General features: G+C 57.4%; 2 protein-coding genes across 2 annotated transcripts; one reads left to right on the top strand and one right to left on the bottom strand.

Moving 5' to 3' along the window:
- Positions 1–179: 179 nt before the first annotated feature.
- On the bottom strand, positions 180–4421 carry STOML1 (stomatin like 1). Its single transcript, XM_086471661.1, has 7 exons — positions 4274–4421; positions 3967–4073; positions 3672–3821; positions 2973–3176; positions 1932–2160; positions 1101–1304; positions 180–382 (listed from the first exon to the last, which is right to left on the bottom strand). The coding sequence occupies exons 1-7, from the start codon at positions 4419–4421 to the stop codon at positions 180–182; spliced, it is 1245 nt and encodes a 414-aa protein (XP_086327787.1).
- A 1363-nt stretch (positions 4422–5784) lies between these two features.
- Positions 5785–13634, top strand: LOC104346739 (PML nuclear body scaffold). Its single transcript, XM_086471717.1, has 9 exons — positions 5785–5836; positions 6621–7185; positions 7590–8155; positions 8595–8647; positions 9103–9183; positions 9273–9489; positions 10106–10158; positions 12812–12968; positions 13060–13634. The coding sequence occupies exons 1-9, from the start codon at positions 5785–5787 to the stop codon at positions 13632–13634; spliced, it is 2319 nt and encodes a 772-aa protein (XP_086327843.1).
- Positions 13635–14719: the final 1085 nt, after the last annotated feature.

The following is a 14719-nucleotide window of genomic DNA, read 5'->3' as shown; positions in this document are numbered from 1 at the left end:
AATGGAGCTCAGCCTCAGTTTCCCTGCTCAGGTCTTCACCAGCTCCTGTAGCCTCCACAGGGAGGGCAGCAGGAGTTCCAGCAGGGCAAGGCCCCCACCACGCAGCACCTCTATATGTCCCCCTGCCTTTGCACACCTACAGAGACACAAGCACACAGACACGCACCCACACGCATGCTCTATCTACGTTGCTTCATCGCCTTGACGAGCTCCTCCAGCTTCAGGGCAAGGTGCAGATCGCCTTTCACCTGCAGCTTCCCACTCATGTAGGCACTCAAAGGGCGCAGGTCACCCAAGAAGAGGTCCTGTAGGTCTTTCTCTGCCACCTCCAGAATGACGTCAGGGCTGCCCTCGGGCACGCCACGGCCAGCTTGCCCACTGCCTGTAGTACACAATGGATGGGAGAGGAAGAAACAGCGGGCTTCAGGATCCAGCCTTGCCTGCTGGCATTTCCCACCACCATTTCATAAGGATTGAGTTGGGCCAGATGACAGACAAGGGCCTGGCAGGGGGATTTTAGAGACAGGAGTCCTTACTCCTTATGGAGATAAATTTCTCTTGTGTTGCTCCACCAAAGTCCTGTTACAGTGCTCCACCTCTGAGCCGTGTCCTACTTTTGCCATGGCCACCAGGAAAACCGTCAGCGACTATGGGGGGGATGGATTAGGGTGCTGGGAGGACATCTTCCAGCATGGCAGTGGCCCAAGGTGCTGCTCACACATGTCCCTCCATGACTACCCGCTTGGGCTGGTGGCATACAAGAGACAACAAACCCTGACATGTCAGAGCCATCCTGCTTGGCCAGCCATGAGGAGATCTGGCTGCCAATTTTCTGCCAATACTCTTTCTGAAGGAAAATTCATGGTTTTAAACACAAAACAAATTATACTTTGGACTTCCAGAGAGCATGGACTCAACGCCATGGTTGCCAGACTGCAGTGCTCAGTTGATGGACCCTGGGTGCCTTTCAGGGAACTACCAAGCGGGCTTGGTTTGGGACCCCCCTACCACCAAGCTTTGTGGGGTTCACAGCATGCAAAGGGGGTACAGGCACAGAACATTCTCCTGTCTCCAACACAACAACCCCTAAGAGTGGTGACCTGAGGAGAGGTCTATGAAGTAGGTGCTCTGGGCGCCGCTGGGCAGGACGATGTTGACCTGGTAGGATGCTCCCACTTGGCCAACCAGGCTCTCAGAGAGGACAGGCTCCACTGCGGAGAGCAGCTCATCCGCGCTGGGCTTCCTCTGGGTGCTGCCGGCAGCAGTGGGAGGCTCCACCTCATTCACCGTCTCCATACTGTCTCCTGGGGACAATGGGAGAGAAGTGGGTTGAGGGAACACCTTCAGGTGGTGAGCTTTGCTGGTCTGCATGGACCCACCAGAAAAGTTCTCCAGATTAAAGAAACCCATGTATCCAGCAAGCTTCCAGCTAGGCAAAAAGAGGACAACTGGTTTTACCAGCTCCTACTGCCTGCTCCTCTGTTTGCCATGGGTCACCTTTCCCCTTCTACCAGAGGCTGGAAAGTTATCCCTGAAAGAAATAGCTGGGCACAAACTGGTGCAGTGTTTCTGTAAAAAAATCCATGTTGCCCTCAGATGTGACTCTCCTGGCAAGATCAGGCTTGGGTTTTCCTGATGGAAATGCTGAGATCTGAGCTGGTCTTGAGCCAGGGCTCTTGCAGATCTGCTCCTGCCCTCCCCGGTGCCATCTCCAATGTGTCGGTAGAAAGGCTGAGTTGTGCCACATGTTCTATGGAGCCGTGGTGGAAGTGGTCTGCTCTCCCCACCCCCACCAGCCTATTTGTGCTGTGCTCATAAGAGTGTGATATCTCCCAGACTTTGACTCCTCCATCAAACAGCTAACAGACACAAAGGTCATTGGGCAGGAGGAACATCCCCCAGCAGAAAAGCAGTGGCCCTGGGTTGGTTACCTGCCTCCAGAGCGCCAGTCCCACTGCCTGCTGGAACCAGGGTGTTGTTGAAGAAATGGGCAGCCAGTTGCTGAATGGTGCCATCCAGCCCCTCCAGACCTGGCACGGGTGGCATGGTGGCCAGAGGGCCCACCAGGTTCTCCCGGGGTGGCTGCAGCACAGCTTCCATGCTCAACTCTACCCGGTCCACCTCCAGGCCCCAGGACTTTGTCATGTCATTAATCTCCAGCTGCAGAGCCAGGAAGAAAGGGAGAAGTGTTGGCAGCCCAGGCAGATCTGGGTATGGCTGTGGAGACCACCCACCATCGCACCCCTAACCATGGGCATCCCATGACTTCTACTTCTGCTACCCACCAGCTTTAGCTGTTGGGGTGTTGGACCAGGCTCAATAGTCTACCTCCTCCAAGCTGTACACTTTCTAACGTTCAACCCTGCTCCCCAAGTTGCTCTCCTGGCTTGGAGGAGGTTGGGACAGGGAGGACAGCTCTGTCTTCCTCCCCTTTCCACGGCCTCCTCCCCTTCCTTGCTTCCCCCTGGGCAACGTGTCATGGTATGGTGCCAGGCAGCATCTCTGGCCTCTAAACCACCCCAGAGATACCTGTATATCCCCCCAGCATCCTTTTATATCATTCTTTGTATACATTCACCCCACAAGAACTTGGCGTGGCCCAGGTTGGCTGCAGGCACTACTCATTGCCCCTCTGCCGCCACCCTGTCCTCCTTCTCTCCCCAAAAGCCCTTTCCAGTTTGCAGCCCCCTCCAGATATTTTCCTGGTGGAGATTTTAAGCCTGCCAACAACATGTGGCTTGTCTGTGTGGCTAAAGCCCTTAGAGATAAGCCACCGAGCTCCAGAAATCCACAGGCTGAAGGTATCTGCTCCCCACTAATCACCACGTTTTCCCAGCTGCCCTCCTTGGCTAGGTCCATGGCTAGATGGACTTTCAGCAGCTCCGTCTTTCTCTTACTGTTACTTTCACACTAAGAGCCTAAGGGTTTGAGGGGCTTGGGAGAGCTTTGCACAGAACTGGGTCAGTCCTCACCAGCAGCTGCTCCCCGATCCTCAGCTTCTCCACCTGGATCTCACGGAGGCTCTTCTTCACCAAGGTCTTGGTCATGACGTTCTGCGCCGTCATCCGGGTGGCTGCGATGAGATCCTTCACCATCATGACAGACAACACGGGATCCCACACTCGGAATTGGACATCGGCGCCCATGGAGATGACCGCCCCATCCTTGGAGGTCAGCTGGGGCAGAGGGGAGTCAGGATCTCTCCTCCTTTCCGCCCCATGGCCCAACCCTTGTGCAAGGAGCCTGGGAGCAAAGGCATTCACTTCTTTCCCAGCTGGCAAACAGCTCTAGATCTCTTTATTAAGATTAGGGTTATTGAAAGCAAAACCAACCCAAATAATTCAGTTTGGGCTAGTTTGAATGGTGAGGAAAGTTTCCAGCACAGAGCTGTTATTGAAAGACATCTGAGAAGGGTAGGGATTGATGTTTTTGAGCCAGCAACACCCATTCAGCAAGGTGTGCAAAGTCAAGAAGAGCTTTCCAACCACAAGCGGGTGAGGACTCTGGCTTCACAGCACCAGCTACAGCCCCCCCTCACCTCACCGTGATGATGGAGGAACAGAAAGTTGGGTTCATGCACAGCAGTAAGGGTCAGACCATCCCAAAATCTACCTGCTCTGGGTATTTTAGAGATGTCCCTCCATTCTGCCCTGAGGCCCAAGGCAGCTTACCTTGCAGGGGGGCACATTGAAGGCCCTCGTCCTCAGATCCACTCGCTGCCAGTGATCGATGAAAGGCAGCAGCAGGACCACACCAGGTCCCTGTGGCGCCCGGATGCGGCCCAGGCGGAAGATGATCATTCGCTCGTAGGTGGGCACGACCTGGAACAGGAGAGTTTAGATCAGGGCAGAAGAAAAGCACTGGGTCCTGTGGTGCCAGAAGCAACAGGAGCAGGGGCAGCCAGGAGCGGTCCCTTCCACAGAGGATGAGTTGTCATCCCACTCCTTACCTGCTTTCCTCCCTTACCTTCAAGGCAAACCATCCTGAGATGGGGAAGGTGACAACCATCAGCAAGAAGACCAAGGAGGTGATAATCCCATGGCAGATCCAGGACAGCCAACCCTGGGAAGAGTCTGCAGAGGGGTAAAACAGGGATGTACCTGCTCCAAAACCCCCTGCCCTGCCCATGAACCCTCATCCAAGCCTCTCCCTCCATGCACCCTGCACCCCTGGGAAGCCAAGAGCATGGGGGGTACCAAGCCAGCACACCACCCTACAGCAAAAGTGGTAATAGGGAGGAAAGCAGCAACTCCTGTCTAAGGTTGGGACTCACCTGCAGTATTCCCAGCTGGCCCCAGAGTTTCTTGCTTGGAGCTGAAGGAGAAGAAGCCCTTCTGGGCACCGTAGAGCCCAATGCTGGACTGCTGGAAGCGGTCAAAGTCTCCCAAAGGAAGGGCTTGGTATCCCGACCGGCTGAACATGGTGCTGGTGCCTTGCACAGTGCCCTGCTCCTGGTGCTCAGAGCCCTCTAAGCCCAGCTCCCCACTGCCATCGCAGCCACATCTGTGTTCAGCATGGCTTCTGCCTGTCCCTGACCCGACCCAACCCCCCTGCACAGCTGCCTGCAAACCTCCCTGCCCTGATGTGCAACCGGAGAGACGCTGGAGAAAAGACGACAAACCCTGCTGTTATCACGGAGGATGCTTGCTGGAAGAAATTAAATGCTTCAGGGAGTTTCTTTGCTGGGGGCTGGAGGTTTCACATCCTCCCAGCAACCCTCTGGGCAGGAGCCGAGCCAGGAGACAAAAGCTGCAGCCCCGCAGCTGCCTTCTGCTTCGCACGCTCTTGGAGCTGGGAGATAACCCCGTGGCATCCCCGGCCACCAGCCCTGTGGTTGTGGGGACCAGGGGCTGTGGCGGTGAGGACGCTGCGGTGGTGGGGAAGGAAGGAGCAGCTGGTGCTTCCTGGTCCGCCTGTCATGTGGCTGCTGACGGCACAGGGACGAAACGGCTCATGGCTCACGGCTGGGTGAGTTTTTCCGGAGAGGCCTTGCCTCGGAACTGCTCCACTGGCAACGGGGAGGACCGGGTCCTCCATTGCACATTCACCTTGGGCTGCTCCGGAGGGTAGCCCAGCCCCAGAGGGAAGCAGGAGAAGTATTTTTCTCAGGGATTCCTGCTCCGGCATGGCCTTCTCGCCATACCAAGGCCCCCCGCCCCCATGTCGAAGGCCTACAAAGGATAGTGGAGACCAAAGAACAGCCCGGAGCCGCGCTGCTGAGGGTGAGGGGTGGCAATAGAGCAGGTTTAAAGCCCCCCTTGGCTGAATCGGGGGCCTGAGACACTGCCCCGGGCACAGCAGCAGCCTGTGCAGCCAAGCCAGCACCCAGACACGCACCCCAGCACAGCTCGGGGGTCCTATTTGGCAACTGAAGTAGAGCTTTGCCATCCGACCCCGCCGTGGTACCAGCATGCTTTCCCTCCCCCGCCGGGTGCCTGCATCCCTGCCCCGGTGCCTGCAGTCCTCTGGTGCCTGTATACCCCCCGGTGCCTGCATGCACACCCTGGTGCCAGCATCCCCCCGGTGCCAGCATCCCCCCGGTGCCTGCATCCCCCAGCCCCGCGAAGGGCAGAGGGAAGGCAGGGGCAGGCAAGGCGGAGAGCGCTGCCCGGGTGGGAGCGAGGAACCCCGGGGGCTCGCTCCCTTGCCACCCAGCAGTCCCCCGGCGAACCCTCCTACCTTCCCCGCCTTTTTCCCCATCAGCTCCTCCTCCTCCTCTTCCCCACCCAGGCAGGCTGAGGAAACGAAAGTCTCCGGTGAGCGCTGCTCGGCCCCGCTACCCCGATGCCCGACAGCCCCGCCGCCCCGCAGCTGCCCGGCCCCGGCCGCCCAGCAGGTAAGGCGGGGCGGGGGGGGGGGGGGCGGTGGTGGGGGGTGGTGTGTGTGTGTCCCCGCTTTTCTGGAGGGGGAGGCAGGACGGGACAGGGCAAAGCTTGGCCCAGGGCCCCCTCAAAAGGAGCCACGGGGCTTGCCTGCTTGGGTGGGGGACGTTATTTTTTAGGGTGCCAAACCGTTGCATGGCGGGGGGTGGTAAGGGAGGGGGGCTGCTTTATTCGGGGGGCTTCTGCCTGCGCTGCCGGGCTGGGGGAGGCCCGGGGTGGGGAGGGGGGACACCTTTGGAGAAAGGGCTGGTGCCAGTATCCCGGTGCTGCCCGGGAGGTTTTGCGTGAACCGGAGGGGACGGTCGCCAGGGTCCCCCCCTCCCTCCCCTGCCCTCCCCGCACGCAGGGCAGAAAGTGGCGGTGGCAGCAAAGCGAAAGTAAAGTCGCTTTGCAGCCTTCATTTCCCGCCCCAACTTCGAAATGCAAACTCCCCCGAAGGGAAAGAGATTGGGGAGGGGGGAAGGAGACCCTCCAAGGGTCCCACACTGAGGGCAGGAGGGAGCACAGCCCTTTGCTGCCAGCAGAGAATCTCCCTGGGAGAGCACCCTTTGCCTTGCTGGGGTGCTGCCACCCACTCGCTCTCAGCAGAAGGGGTGGAGAAGAGGCAGTCCCTTATCCCTTCCCTGCAGCGGGGAGGGTAAAGCGGGCTGCATGGCCCCCACGGGTGGGACTGAGGCTCCTGTCCCCCTGGCCCATCTGATGTGCTCCAACGGGGTCTTTCCCTCACATTCCACCTAGATGGAGACAGCGCTGCTGCCCCCATGGCGACAGGACCCCAGCAGGCTACACCTTCATGCTCCACTCCATCCCACTCTCCTGTGGTGGAGGATGACTTCCAGTTCGTGCTTTGTGAGGGCTGCCAGCAGGAATCGCCCAACCTCAAGCTCCTCACTTGCCTCCACACCTTGTGCCTTGATTGCCTGAGTGAGAACAAGCCCATTGGGCAGTGCCCTGTGTGTTGGACGGCCATCCCACAGGCCAATGGCATCCCTGACATGGACAACCTGCTCTTCACCAACCTGCAGGCCAGGCTCAGCATCTACAAGAAGATCAGAGACAGCAACGGCCCAAGTTGCAGCCGGTGCCGGGGGGAAACAGCAGCGGTGTGGTGCTCCGAGTGCGAGTTCCTCTGCACCAAGTGCTTTGAGGACCACCAGTGGTTCTTCAAGAAGAGGAGCCACGAGGCCAGGAAGGTGGAGGAGCTTCGTGCTGAGTCAGCCCATCAGTTCCTGGAAGACACTAGAAAGTCCTGCAACCTTTTTTGCTCCCGTCCAGGTCATGCCGACCAGGGCCAAATTTCCAGGTGAGAGTGGTGCCTCATCCCCAGATCCCATCCTGCACCAAGGGCTTTGGGGCTGTTGCTCCAAGACCAGCTCTGCCAGAAAGGGGGTTTCATCACCTGCCTTTGGAGAGGGCCTGCTGCTACCCCGATGACATCTGGGGCAGGAGTAGGGTGTGATATGGGGGCTGGCAGGTCCCTGGGAGGAGGGAGGGGAGCAAAGGTGGCTTGAACACCCAGCTTCATGCCCGCATCTGCAGCTGGCGATGTGAGGCAAAGCCCTTTCCTGCCCTGTGCCTCAGTTGCTCCTCTCATTAAACTCCACAGCTGTCCCTTGGGCAGCGGGAGCCTTGCCCAGCACAGTGGAAATGCCTTGTTTCTGCCCTGCTGATGTACGAGCTTTGAAGGATGCTCCTGTTTCCTTCCAGCATCTACTGCAAGAAGTGTGAGAAGGCGCTGTGCTGCTCATGCGCGCTGCTGGACAGCCAGCATGCCCCCTTCTGCGACATCCGCAGCGAGACCCAGCGCAGGCAGGAGGAACTGGGCACTATGAGCCAGGAGCTGAAGCAGAAGAGAAGTGGCTTTGAGGCCACTTATGCAGCACTGGAGGGTGAGGCCACCAGGCTGGAGGAGGCAGAGCGGGAGATGCGGGAGCTGATCCGGCAGCACGTGGAGCAGCTGGTGAGGCTGATCCGGCAGGAGGAAGAGGAGCTGCTGGGGCTGGTGAAAGCGCGGCAGAAGCAGGGCCAGCAGGAGCTGCAGCGCATGGCGGGAGTGCTGCGGCGGATGGAGGCAAGCGAGCGGCTGGTGGAGAAGATGAAGCTCTACGCCACAGAGCAGGAGGTGATGGACATGCAGCCCTTCATCAAGAACTCGCTGGAGCAGCTGCAGCAGCTGCAGCCACCAGCAGCCAAGGACCGAGCGCAGCCTGGGAACTTTGCTGAGTGCAGAGCCAGGCTGCAGGCGCTGGTGGAGCGTGTCATGGGGCACCCAGGTGAGGAGTCAGTGTGGGGATGGATCCAGCCACACCACAGGCAGTGGGGACCTGGGCCAGCTCAGAAAGCAGTCACCCGGCTCTGGGTCCCTCAGGGTTCAGAGCCACCTCCCTGGAGCAAAACGAGCCCTGCACTCTTGCAGGGTGCCTGTTTCCACTGGGGCCAAGATTTGCTCCTTTGCTTATATGGCCAGAGCCTCTTTTTGCTGTCCCACCAATCTGGCAGGTTCTGGTGATGCTGATTTCTGGGTCCCCAGAAAAATCCTAAGCCACTTGGGCCATCCCTAACCAAAGGGCTGTGAAAGGGAAAGGAGACCAGAGCTGCCCCTTCCTGGCTGCAGCTGCTGGGCAGGTTTTTCCCAGCTCAGCTGCCACCAGGGCCAGTTGGGATCTCCAGAGGTCCCGATTCAGGATTGCAGCCCTGCTCTCTCCATTGCAGGTACTAATTCCCAAGCTGTCCCCGCAGTCGAGGTGGCCCTGGAGAACAACCCGGTGAGATGTCCGTGTTTCATCCCGGTATATACTGCCATGCGGGGAGGGCTCCTGCATCAGCTGAGATACGAATCCCCCCTTCCTCTGACCTTTGCAAGCCTTTACCAAGGGTTTGCCTTCCCCTCCCCAGCCCGTCACTCCCATTTCTTCATCAGTAACAAACCCCCAGGGATGCTTCTGCTTGGGCAGAGAACAACCTGCTTTTAGCCATCATTTTCCGCTGCCCAGACATGCTCCTACCCCATCCTGATTGTCCAAGCCTGCTGCTTCATCCCTCATTCTTGTCAGGAAAAAACGCAGCCTCCCTGAGCTGTAGCACTGCCAAACATCCACAGCTGAGGCATGAGCCCTGAGCCAAGCTGGAGAGCCAGGCTGTGCCTCAGTTTCCCCTCTGTTGATGATGCTTCTGCCCCTCTCAAGGTTCACTCTAACACTGCTCTGCACTCTCTCTGTAGCAAGGGGAGTCTGTCCAGCCTGAGAGCCAGACCATCTTGCCCACCTTCACCATCAGCCTTGGGGAGATGCAGATGAGCCCGGTAAGAACAGCCCTGAGCAGGCGGGAGCCTTTGGGGACCAGGAGATGCCACCCTGGTGCCTTACATCCCCTGTGCTCTCCTCTGCCTAGGCTGTCACCGACACTGCATGGCCCAGGCGAAGGTTGCACTGTGTGGAAAAGGGCAGCCAGGTCTCACCCAAGGTACTGAAGCTGGAGTGTGACAACATGCCGGACCCCAGCGATCCCAGTTCAAACCAGTGGGATGGCAAAAAGGGGCCCAGCACCTCCATGCCGAGCCAGAACTGCAGCAGTATCCCTGCCGCCAGAAGCCGCATTGATGATCCAGGTGGGGACTGAGGACATGACCCTCCTTGTTACCCCATCCCTTCCCCCATCTTACGGGGGTCCCCCCATCTTTCCCAACCTCTGTGCACCCCCATGCACTCAGAGCCTTGGCCAACCTCTCCTGGGTCAGAGAAGCAAAGGGTGGGAGCTGGTTCCCGAGGGGGTAAATACAAGAGCAGTGCTCAGGGGTGGACATGGATGCTCCATCCAGCTCCATGCCCTGCCTCTGAGGCAGCCAAAACCCAAGCCTGGGGAGGAGCGTAGCAGCAGGGTAAGTACAGACAGAATCTGCTGCCTCCTTCTCCAGGAGCTATGGATTTTCCTGGAGCATCCTGCAGTGAGGGGTCCCGGGCTCAACTCTGCAAACAGGAGGGAGGATGAAATGCATCTTCTGGAGAGGCTGGTACAGGGTCCACAGGGTGAAGCAGCAGTGGAGAGGTTGCCCCCACCTTGGGGTGCATCCAAGAGCAGCCAAGGGCTGAGCGGTTCATGGTCCTTGTAGAAGCATTTGCCTTCTACTGCAAAAATCAGGAGATAAGATCAGTCCTCTGATGGGAAAATCGGTGTGATCCAAAATCATGTCTTGAAGCTTCAGCATCCTCCTGTTCCTTCTGCAGAAGACACCAGCATTATCATCTCCAGCTCAGAGGACAGCGAGGAAGACATGGCGGTGAGTGGAACGCCTGACCTCCCTCCTTGCTGAGCCATGCTGCACGCAGAAGAGGCAGCTGCCCCCCATCATCTCTGGGGTGCCATTCCCTTTCCTCCAGCTATGCTCAGACCCAAGCCTTCTCCCTTCCCAGCATCAGCCAGAGACTTGCTTGCAGCTTTCTCTTCTGCTGTGGTTGCTCCCAGGCAGCAGGGCATCTGGGCCACCCCAAATCTAGTCCTCCTACACTAAGACCTTTGCTGGCATCTCCTAGTGTTCTGGCGCAACCAGGGTCCTCTCTCTCAGTCAGCAAACCCAACTTTGATTTTTCTCTGAGGTGGGATCCCACACCAGACGATCCCCCAAGACGACCCTTTCAAATTGGTCCTTATGGCCTCTTCCTTTCCACCTTGCTGGAAAGGTTGTTCTCATCTTAAAAAAAAAATAAATCCATTTTCATATAAAAATCAAGTTTTCAAATTGAATGTAGCATCCATGCTCGGAGATTCATCAGTAGTCCTGTGCCTACCCAGGCTAAAAAGCTCCCAGGAGCTACCAGAGCAGGTAGGGACCAGCTGAGCATCCCCAAAGTGACATTTCCAAGCTCCCTGCAGTGACATTTCACAGCACTGGTGCTGCAAACCCTGTGTGTTGCAACCAAATGGCCCTGGCTGAGTTGGTTAGATGAACCAAGGGCATGGAATCCCTGCTGAGATACTCCGTCACCATCACAAGCAGGGGATCCCTTTGGAAATGGAGGTGAGCATGGACAATTTGGGATTGGCAGGGGCTGGTTTTCCAGCACTGGCTTAATGAGGGGTTAACAGCCCCATTATTTTTTTTGTATAAAGTAATGCAGAAGCTCTTACTCTTCAATAAAGTTGTTCCCAGATTAAATTCCAGCCTGCTGCTGGCTTCCTTATTAATTTTTTCCTTTGCTGTTTTTCCTTGCTCTCCTGATTTGTCTCTAATGGGGGGGGGGGGGGGGGGAGGGAAGAGTTGTGGGGCTAAAACTCTGTCCCCATTCCCTGCTAATGCCAAAAAATCCAAAACCTGGGGCTTTTGGGGATGTTAGCTGCTTGTGAGAAATCCCTGCATGAATCAGGTGTCCTTTGGTACGATGTGGTGTAACATTGTGAAGGGTGTAACAAAGGCACAGGCTGAAAAAGAGAAGTCCCAGGGTTATAAACATCTGGTGCTGGGCAGTACAAAAGTGCAACTCTGAGAACTGGGAAAAATCGGTTTAAAGCCTGGAAAAGGTGGTGGTGGGGAAATAGCAACGGAATGAGAAAAAAGGCTGAACAGTGAGATGAAGCCCAGGGAAGCTGCAGCCTTCAGGGGGTGGAGGGTAAGGGCTGAGGACCTGCCTAGAGGCTCAGACACCTAAAATTAGATTGGGGGGCTGGGGAGATGGGGTCACCTGGGGACTGTCATGCTCCGCATGCCGAGCTGAAGCCGCAAGAGCGTCGTCAGCACCTGGCTCTGCCTGGATCCATCGCCCACAGCCACCACAGTGCTACAAGTCTGGGTGATTTTCCTCCCCAAAATATTTTTTTCTCTCTGCTTAACCCTTCAATAAAAGCTTTTTGCATAGAAATTCAATTTGCATGTTGCTGGTCTGGGTAACAAGAGCATCTGCAATCACATTCTGTTGCCAAGTTTGGTTCATCTAACTCCCTTCAGGCCAACTGGGTCATTCTGGGTGCAGACAGGCAAGGGGGACACAGGACACCACCCCACTGCCGGTACCTTTTCCTGTCCCTTCCCAGACAGAGGAACCCCATATGCCCTTCAAATTTTAACCTGGCATTTAAGCAATCCCAGGTCCCCTGAGCTGGCGAGTGCTTGGTTTTGCTCACATGCCTGTGGACATCAGTCAGCCATGTTTCCACAGCTCCTGGGCTGCAGGTAAAGATGCAAAAACTGGTGTGGAGGGAGATGAACATCCCATCGCTGCAGGGTGTCCAGACCAGGGGTGCAGGATTGTCCCTGGGGGAAAGAGGGAGGAAAACCAAGGTTGGAACATCTTGAATGTATTGCTGTCCTACCTTCTCGTAGGGAGATATTTGCTGTGAATGTCCATCCCTCCTGAGGCTGGGCAGGGGATGGTTGGCATGGCTGCTTTTACTCACCCTTGGGAAGCACCACTGTAGGCACTGGATCTGCTGAGCACGGAGGGGCACCAAACCTCCTCCTGGCCCAATTCAGTCCCCTTTTCCTCTAAACACCAGACAGATCTTTTAGTCTAGCTCTATCTCATGTGGTAAGGTTGCTCAGCCATGTTTATGTCCCTGCATGAGCTGCATCCACATAAGATGTGCAGAAAGGAACAGCAAGATTCCCAGTCCTGCATGTTGTGTCCTTCTGGCGACTGCCAGCATCACACCCCCCGCTTAGGATGAGCTGCATTCAGGGCTATGCACCTGCTTGTTTCACCCGCATCCTGGTTTGGGGTTTTCAATGGGGCTCCCCATGGCCAGCCCACTCCTGAGACACAACACACACCAAATCCATCCCTGGCAGTACCGGGACATCAGACCCTGTGGGTTTCATGGCATTGCACAAACCAGGTCCTTGCCTATGGCCAATGGTGCACCCAAGGAGCTCCTCATGCCTTCCCAGCCAGACCCAAGCAGGCAGACAGGACTTGGCCCCCTTCTCCAATCTCTTGCAGGCTTCCAGCAAGCCCAAGGACAGCAAGAAGCCCTCCAGCCCTACATGGTCCGGGAGCGGCACCTCACCCCACCACAGCACTGGCCCCACCAGCCCCTGCAATGACAGGTCAGAGCTGAGCACCTTGGTGTTCCTCAGCTTGAAGGTTGATCACAAAAGTGAGCATTGCTTTTCCTGGACACAGGGGGCTGGGTGCTGAGAGGGGAACCCCCAGATACTTACTCCAGCCGCATCCTTTCCCCTCCGCAGCCCAGCACATCATGGAGGTGGCAGCGGCAAACGGAAAGGACACCTTCAAGACGATGATTCAAACCCCCGAGTCAATACTGGCGCTGTTCTCCCAGGGTGTCCCCATGGAGGTGGGGATGCAGCACCTCCTCTGGTACCTCTCCTCCTTGCCCAGGCCCGTCCTCATCGTCTATAACTTCTGGGGACCGGAGCTGCCTACTCTCTTTAAAGCCCTGGATGCCACAGACAGAAAAGTGGACTTCTGCCACATTGCAGCTGGTTACGTGGATATGTTGTCCTTGATCAAAGAAAAGCTGCCCGAGGCCCCTTCCTACAAGCTGCAGAACCTGCTGAGAAGGCACCTGCAGCAGCAGCTCAATGAGGGCAGCGCTCTGACCACAGCCAAGGCCTTGCAAGAGCTTTGGGAAGCCCTGAAGCTCCCTGCCTGCATTGATGCGGGGATCATGCTCACCCACTGCAACCTGCAGAGCTACACCATCCTGCGGCCCCTGGTGCAGGAGAAGCTGCTCACCAGGAGGGCGCTCAAGATCCTAGCCCGACGCAACCTCATCCTCTGGGAGCTGGAACAGGCATGAGCACATCCATGGGGTGAGCTGAGCTGGCCAGATCACAGGATAACCTCACCAGGGGTGCTCACCACAGATGCAGGGATGCTCACAGCGGCCACGAGCCCGACATGCAGACCCTCTCTACTCCCAGCATGGGGCTTAAAAGGTTCAGGACACTGGATCAGCTCTAGGGGGAAGAAACCACCCAATCAAATTAATATCTTTCTAAAATAAATCAGGCAGGGCAGCCCAGCGTAATTTATTGGGGCATCTCCACCCCTTTTCCCAGCCGGGCAGGGGGGGAGATAACTCGGAGCGCTGCTCGCTCTGCCCGGACAGCAGCAGGTACCTTACACCGAGTGTCGTCGTCCCCCTCCCCCCCCCCAAAAAAATAGACCCGCAGCCTGGATGCATCCCCCGGTGCCAGGCAGAGGTTGCCGCCGGTGTCCCCAGCCGGGGCTGTGTGCGACAAGGCAGTGCGGGCCACACGCCGCCAGGTGTCCCCTTTGCACAGCCGCACTCGGCCGGGCGTGCAAGGGCTGGCTCCCGTGCTCGGGCACGCCCGCGCACACCCGCTCTGTGCACGCGCACACCCACGCGTCTCGCACGCACACGCATCCTTGGAGCCCGCTGGTGGTCCCTCCTGTACCTGGGAGGTATTGCGACCATCACCGGGGCGTCTGGTCTGCTCTATTGGCCACGGGGAGGGGAACGAACAGATCCCCTGGGTGGCTCAAAGTGGGTGAAGATGGGCAGGAAAGGGATGTGGTGAGGGTCTCCTCGCCGAGAGGGTGCGGTGGGAGCTGCCAGGCTTGGAAAACTGTGTGTATGTGTAGAAAATGTGACCCGCATCTTCTGGGAGCCCCCCAGGAACAAACAGTGGCCCAGACACAGCGGTAAGCTTGTCAGAGCTGGGTCTTGGGCAGCGAGGCAGCGGTAGGCAAGAGGGCTGCCTTCCCCCTGCCTGTCCTGCCTGCTGCCTTCCCTGGGTGAGGGAAGAATCAGGACAGATCCAGCACCAAGCAGCAGTTTATAGGGAGCAATCCCAAAGGAGTCCCCATGACTGCACCGTGGTGGCTCTAAGGGCTCGTCCCCAAACTCAGACAATGCCA

This window comes from Leptosomus discolor, chromosome 11, assembly GCF_034619465.1.
Source record: "Leptosomus discolor isolate bLepDis1 chromosome 11, bLepDis1.hap2, whole genome shotgun sequence".
In the NCBI taxonomy this organism is placed as follows: Eukaryota; Metazoa; Chordata; class Aves; order Leptosomiformes; family Leptosomidae; genus Leptosomus; species Leptosomus discolor.
This window is presented reverse-complemented; position numbering and strand designations above follow the sequence as displayed.

Coding starts and splice junctions, on each gene's coding strand:
- STOML1 (XM_086471661.1), bottom strand. CDS start 4,421: ATGTTCAGCCGGTCGGGATACCAAGCCCTTCCTTTGGGAGACTTTGAC. Junction 3,822..3,966: donor CAGGATGGTTTGCCTTGAAG/GTAAGGGAGGAA, acceptor CTCCTGTTCCAG/GTCGTGCCCACCTACGAGCG. Junction 3,177..3,671: donor TCAATGTGCCCCCCTGCAAG/GTAAGCTGCCTT, acceptor CCTCTGCCCCAG/CTGACCTCCAAGGATGGGGC.
- LOC104346739 (XM_086471717.1), top strand. CDS start 5,785: ATGCCCGACAGCCCCGCCGCCCCGCAGCTGCCCGGCCCCGGCCGCCCA. Junction 7,186..7,589: donor GACCAGGGCCAAATTTCCAG/GTGAGAGTGGTG, acceptor GTTTCCTTCCAG/CATCTACTGCAAGAAGTGTG. Junction 8,648..9,102: donor TGGCCCTGGAGAACAACCCG/GTGAGATGTCCG, acceptor CTCTCTCTGTAG/CAAGGGGAGTCTGTCCAGCC.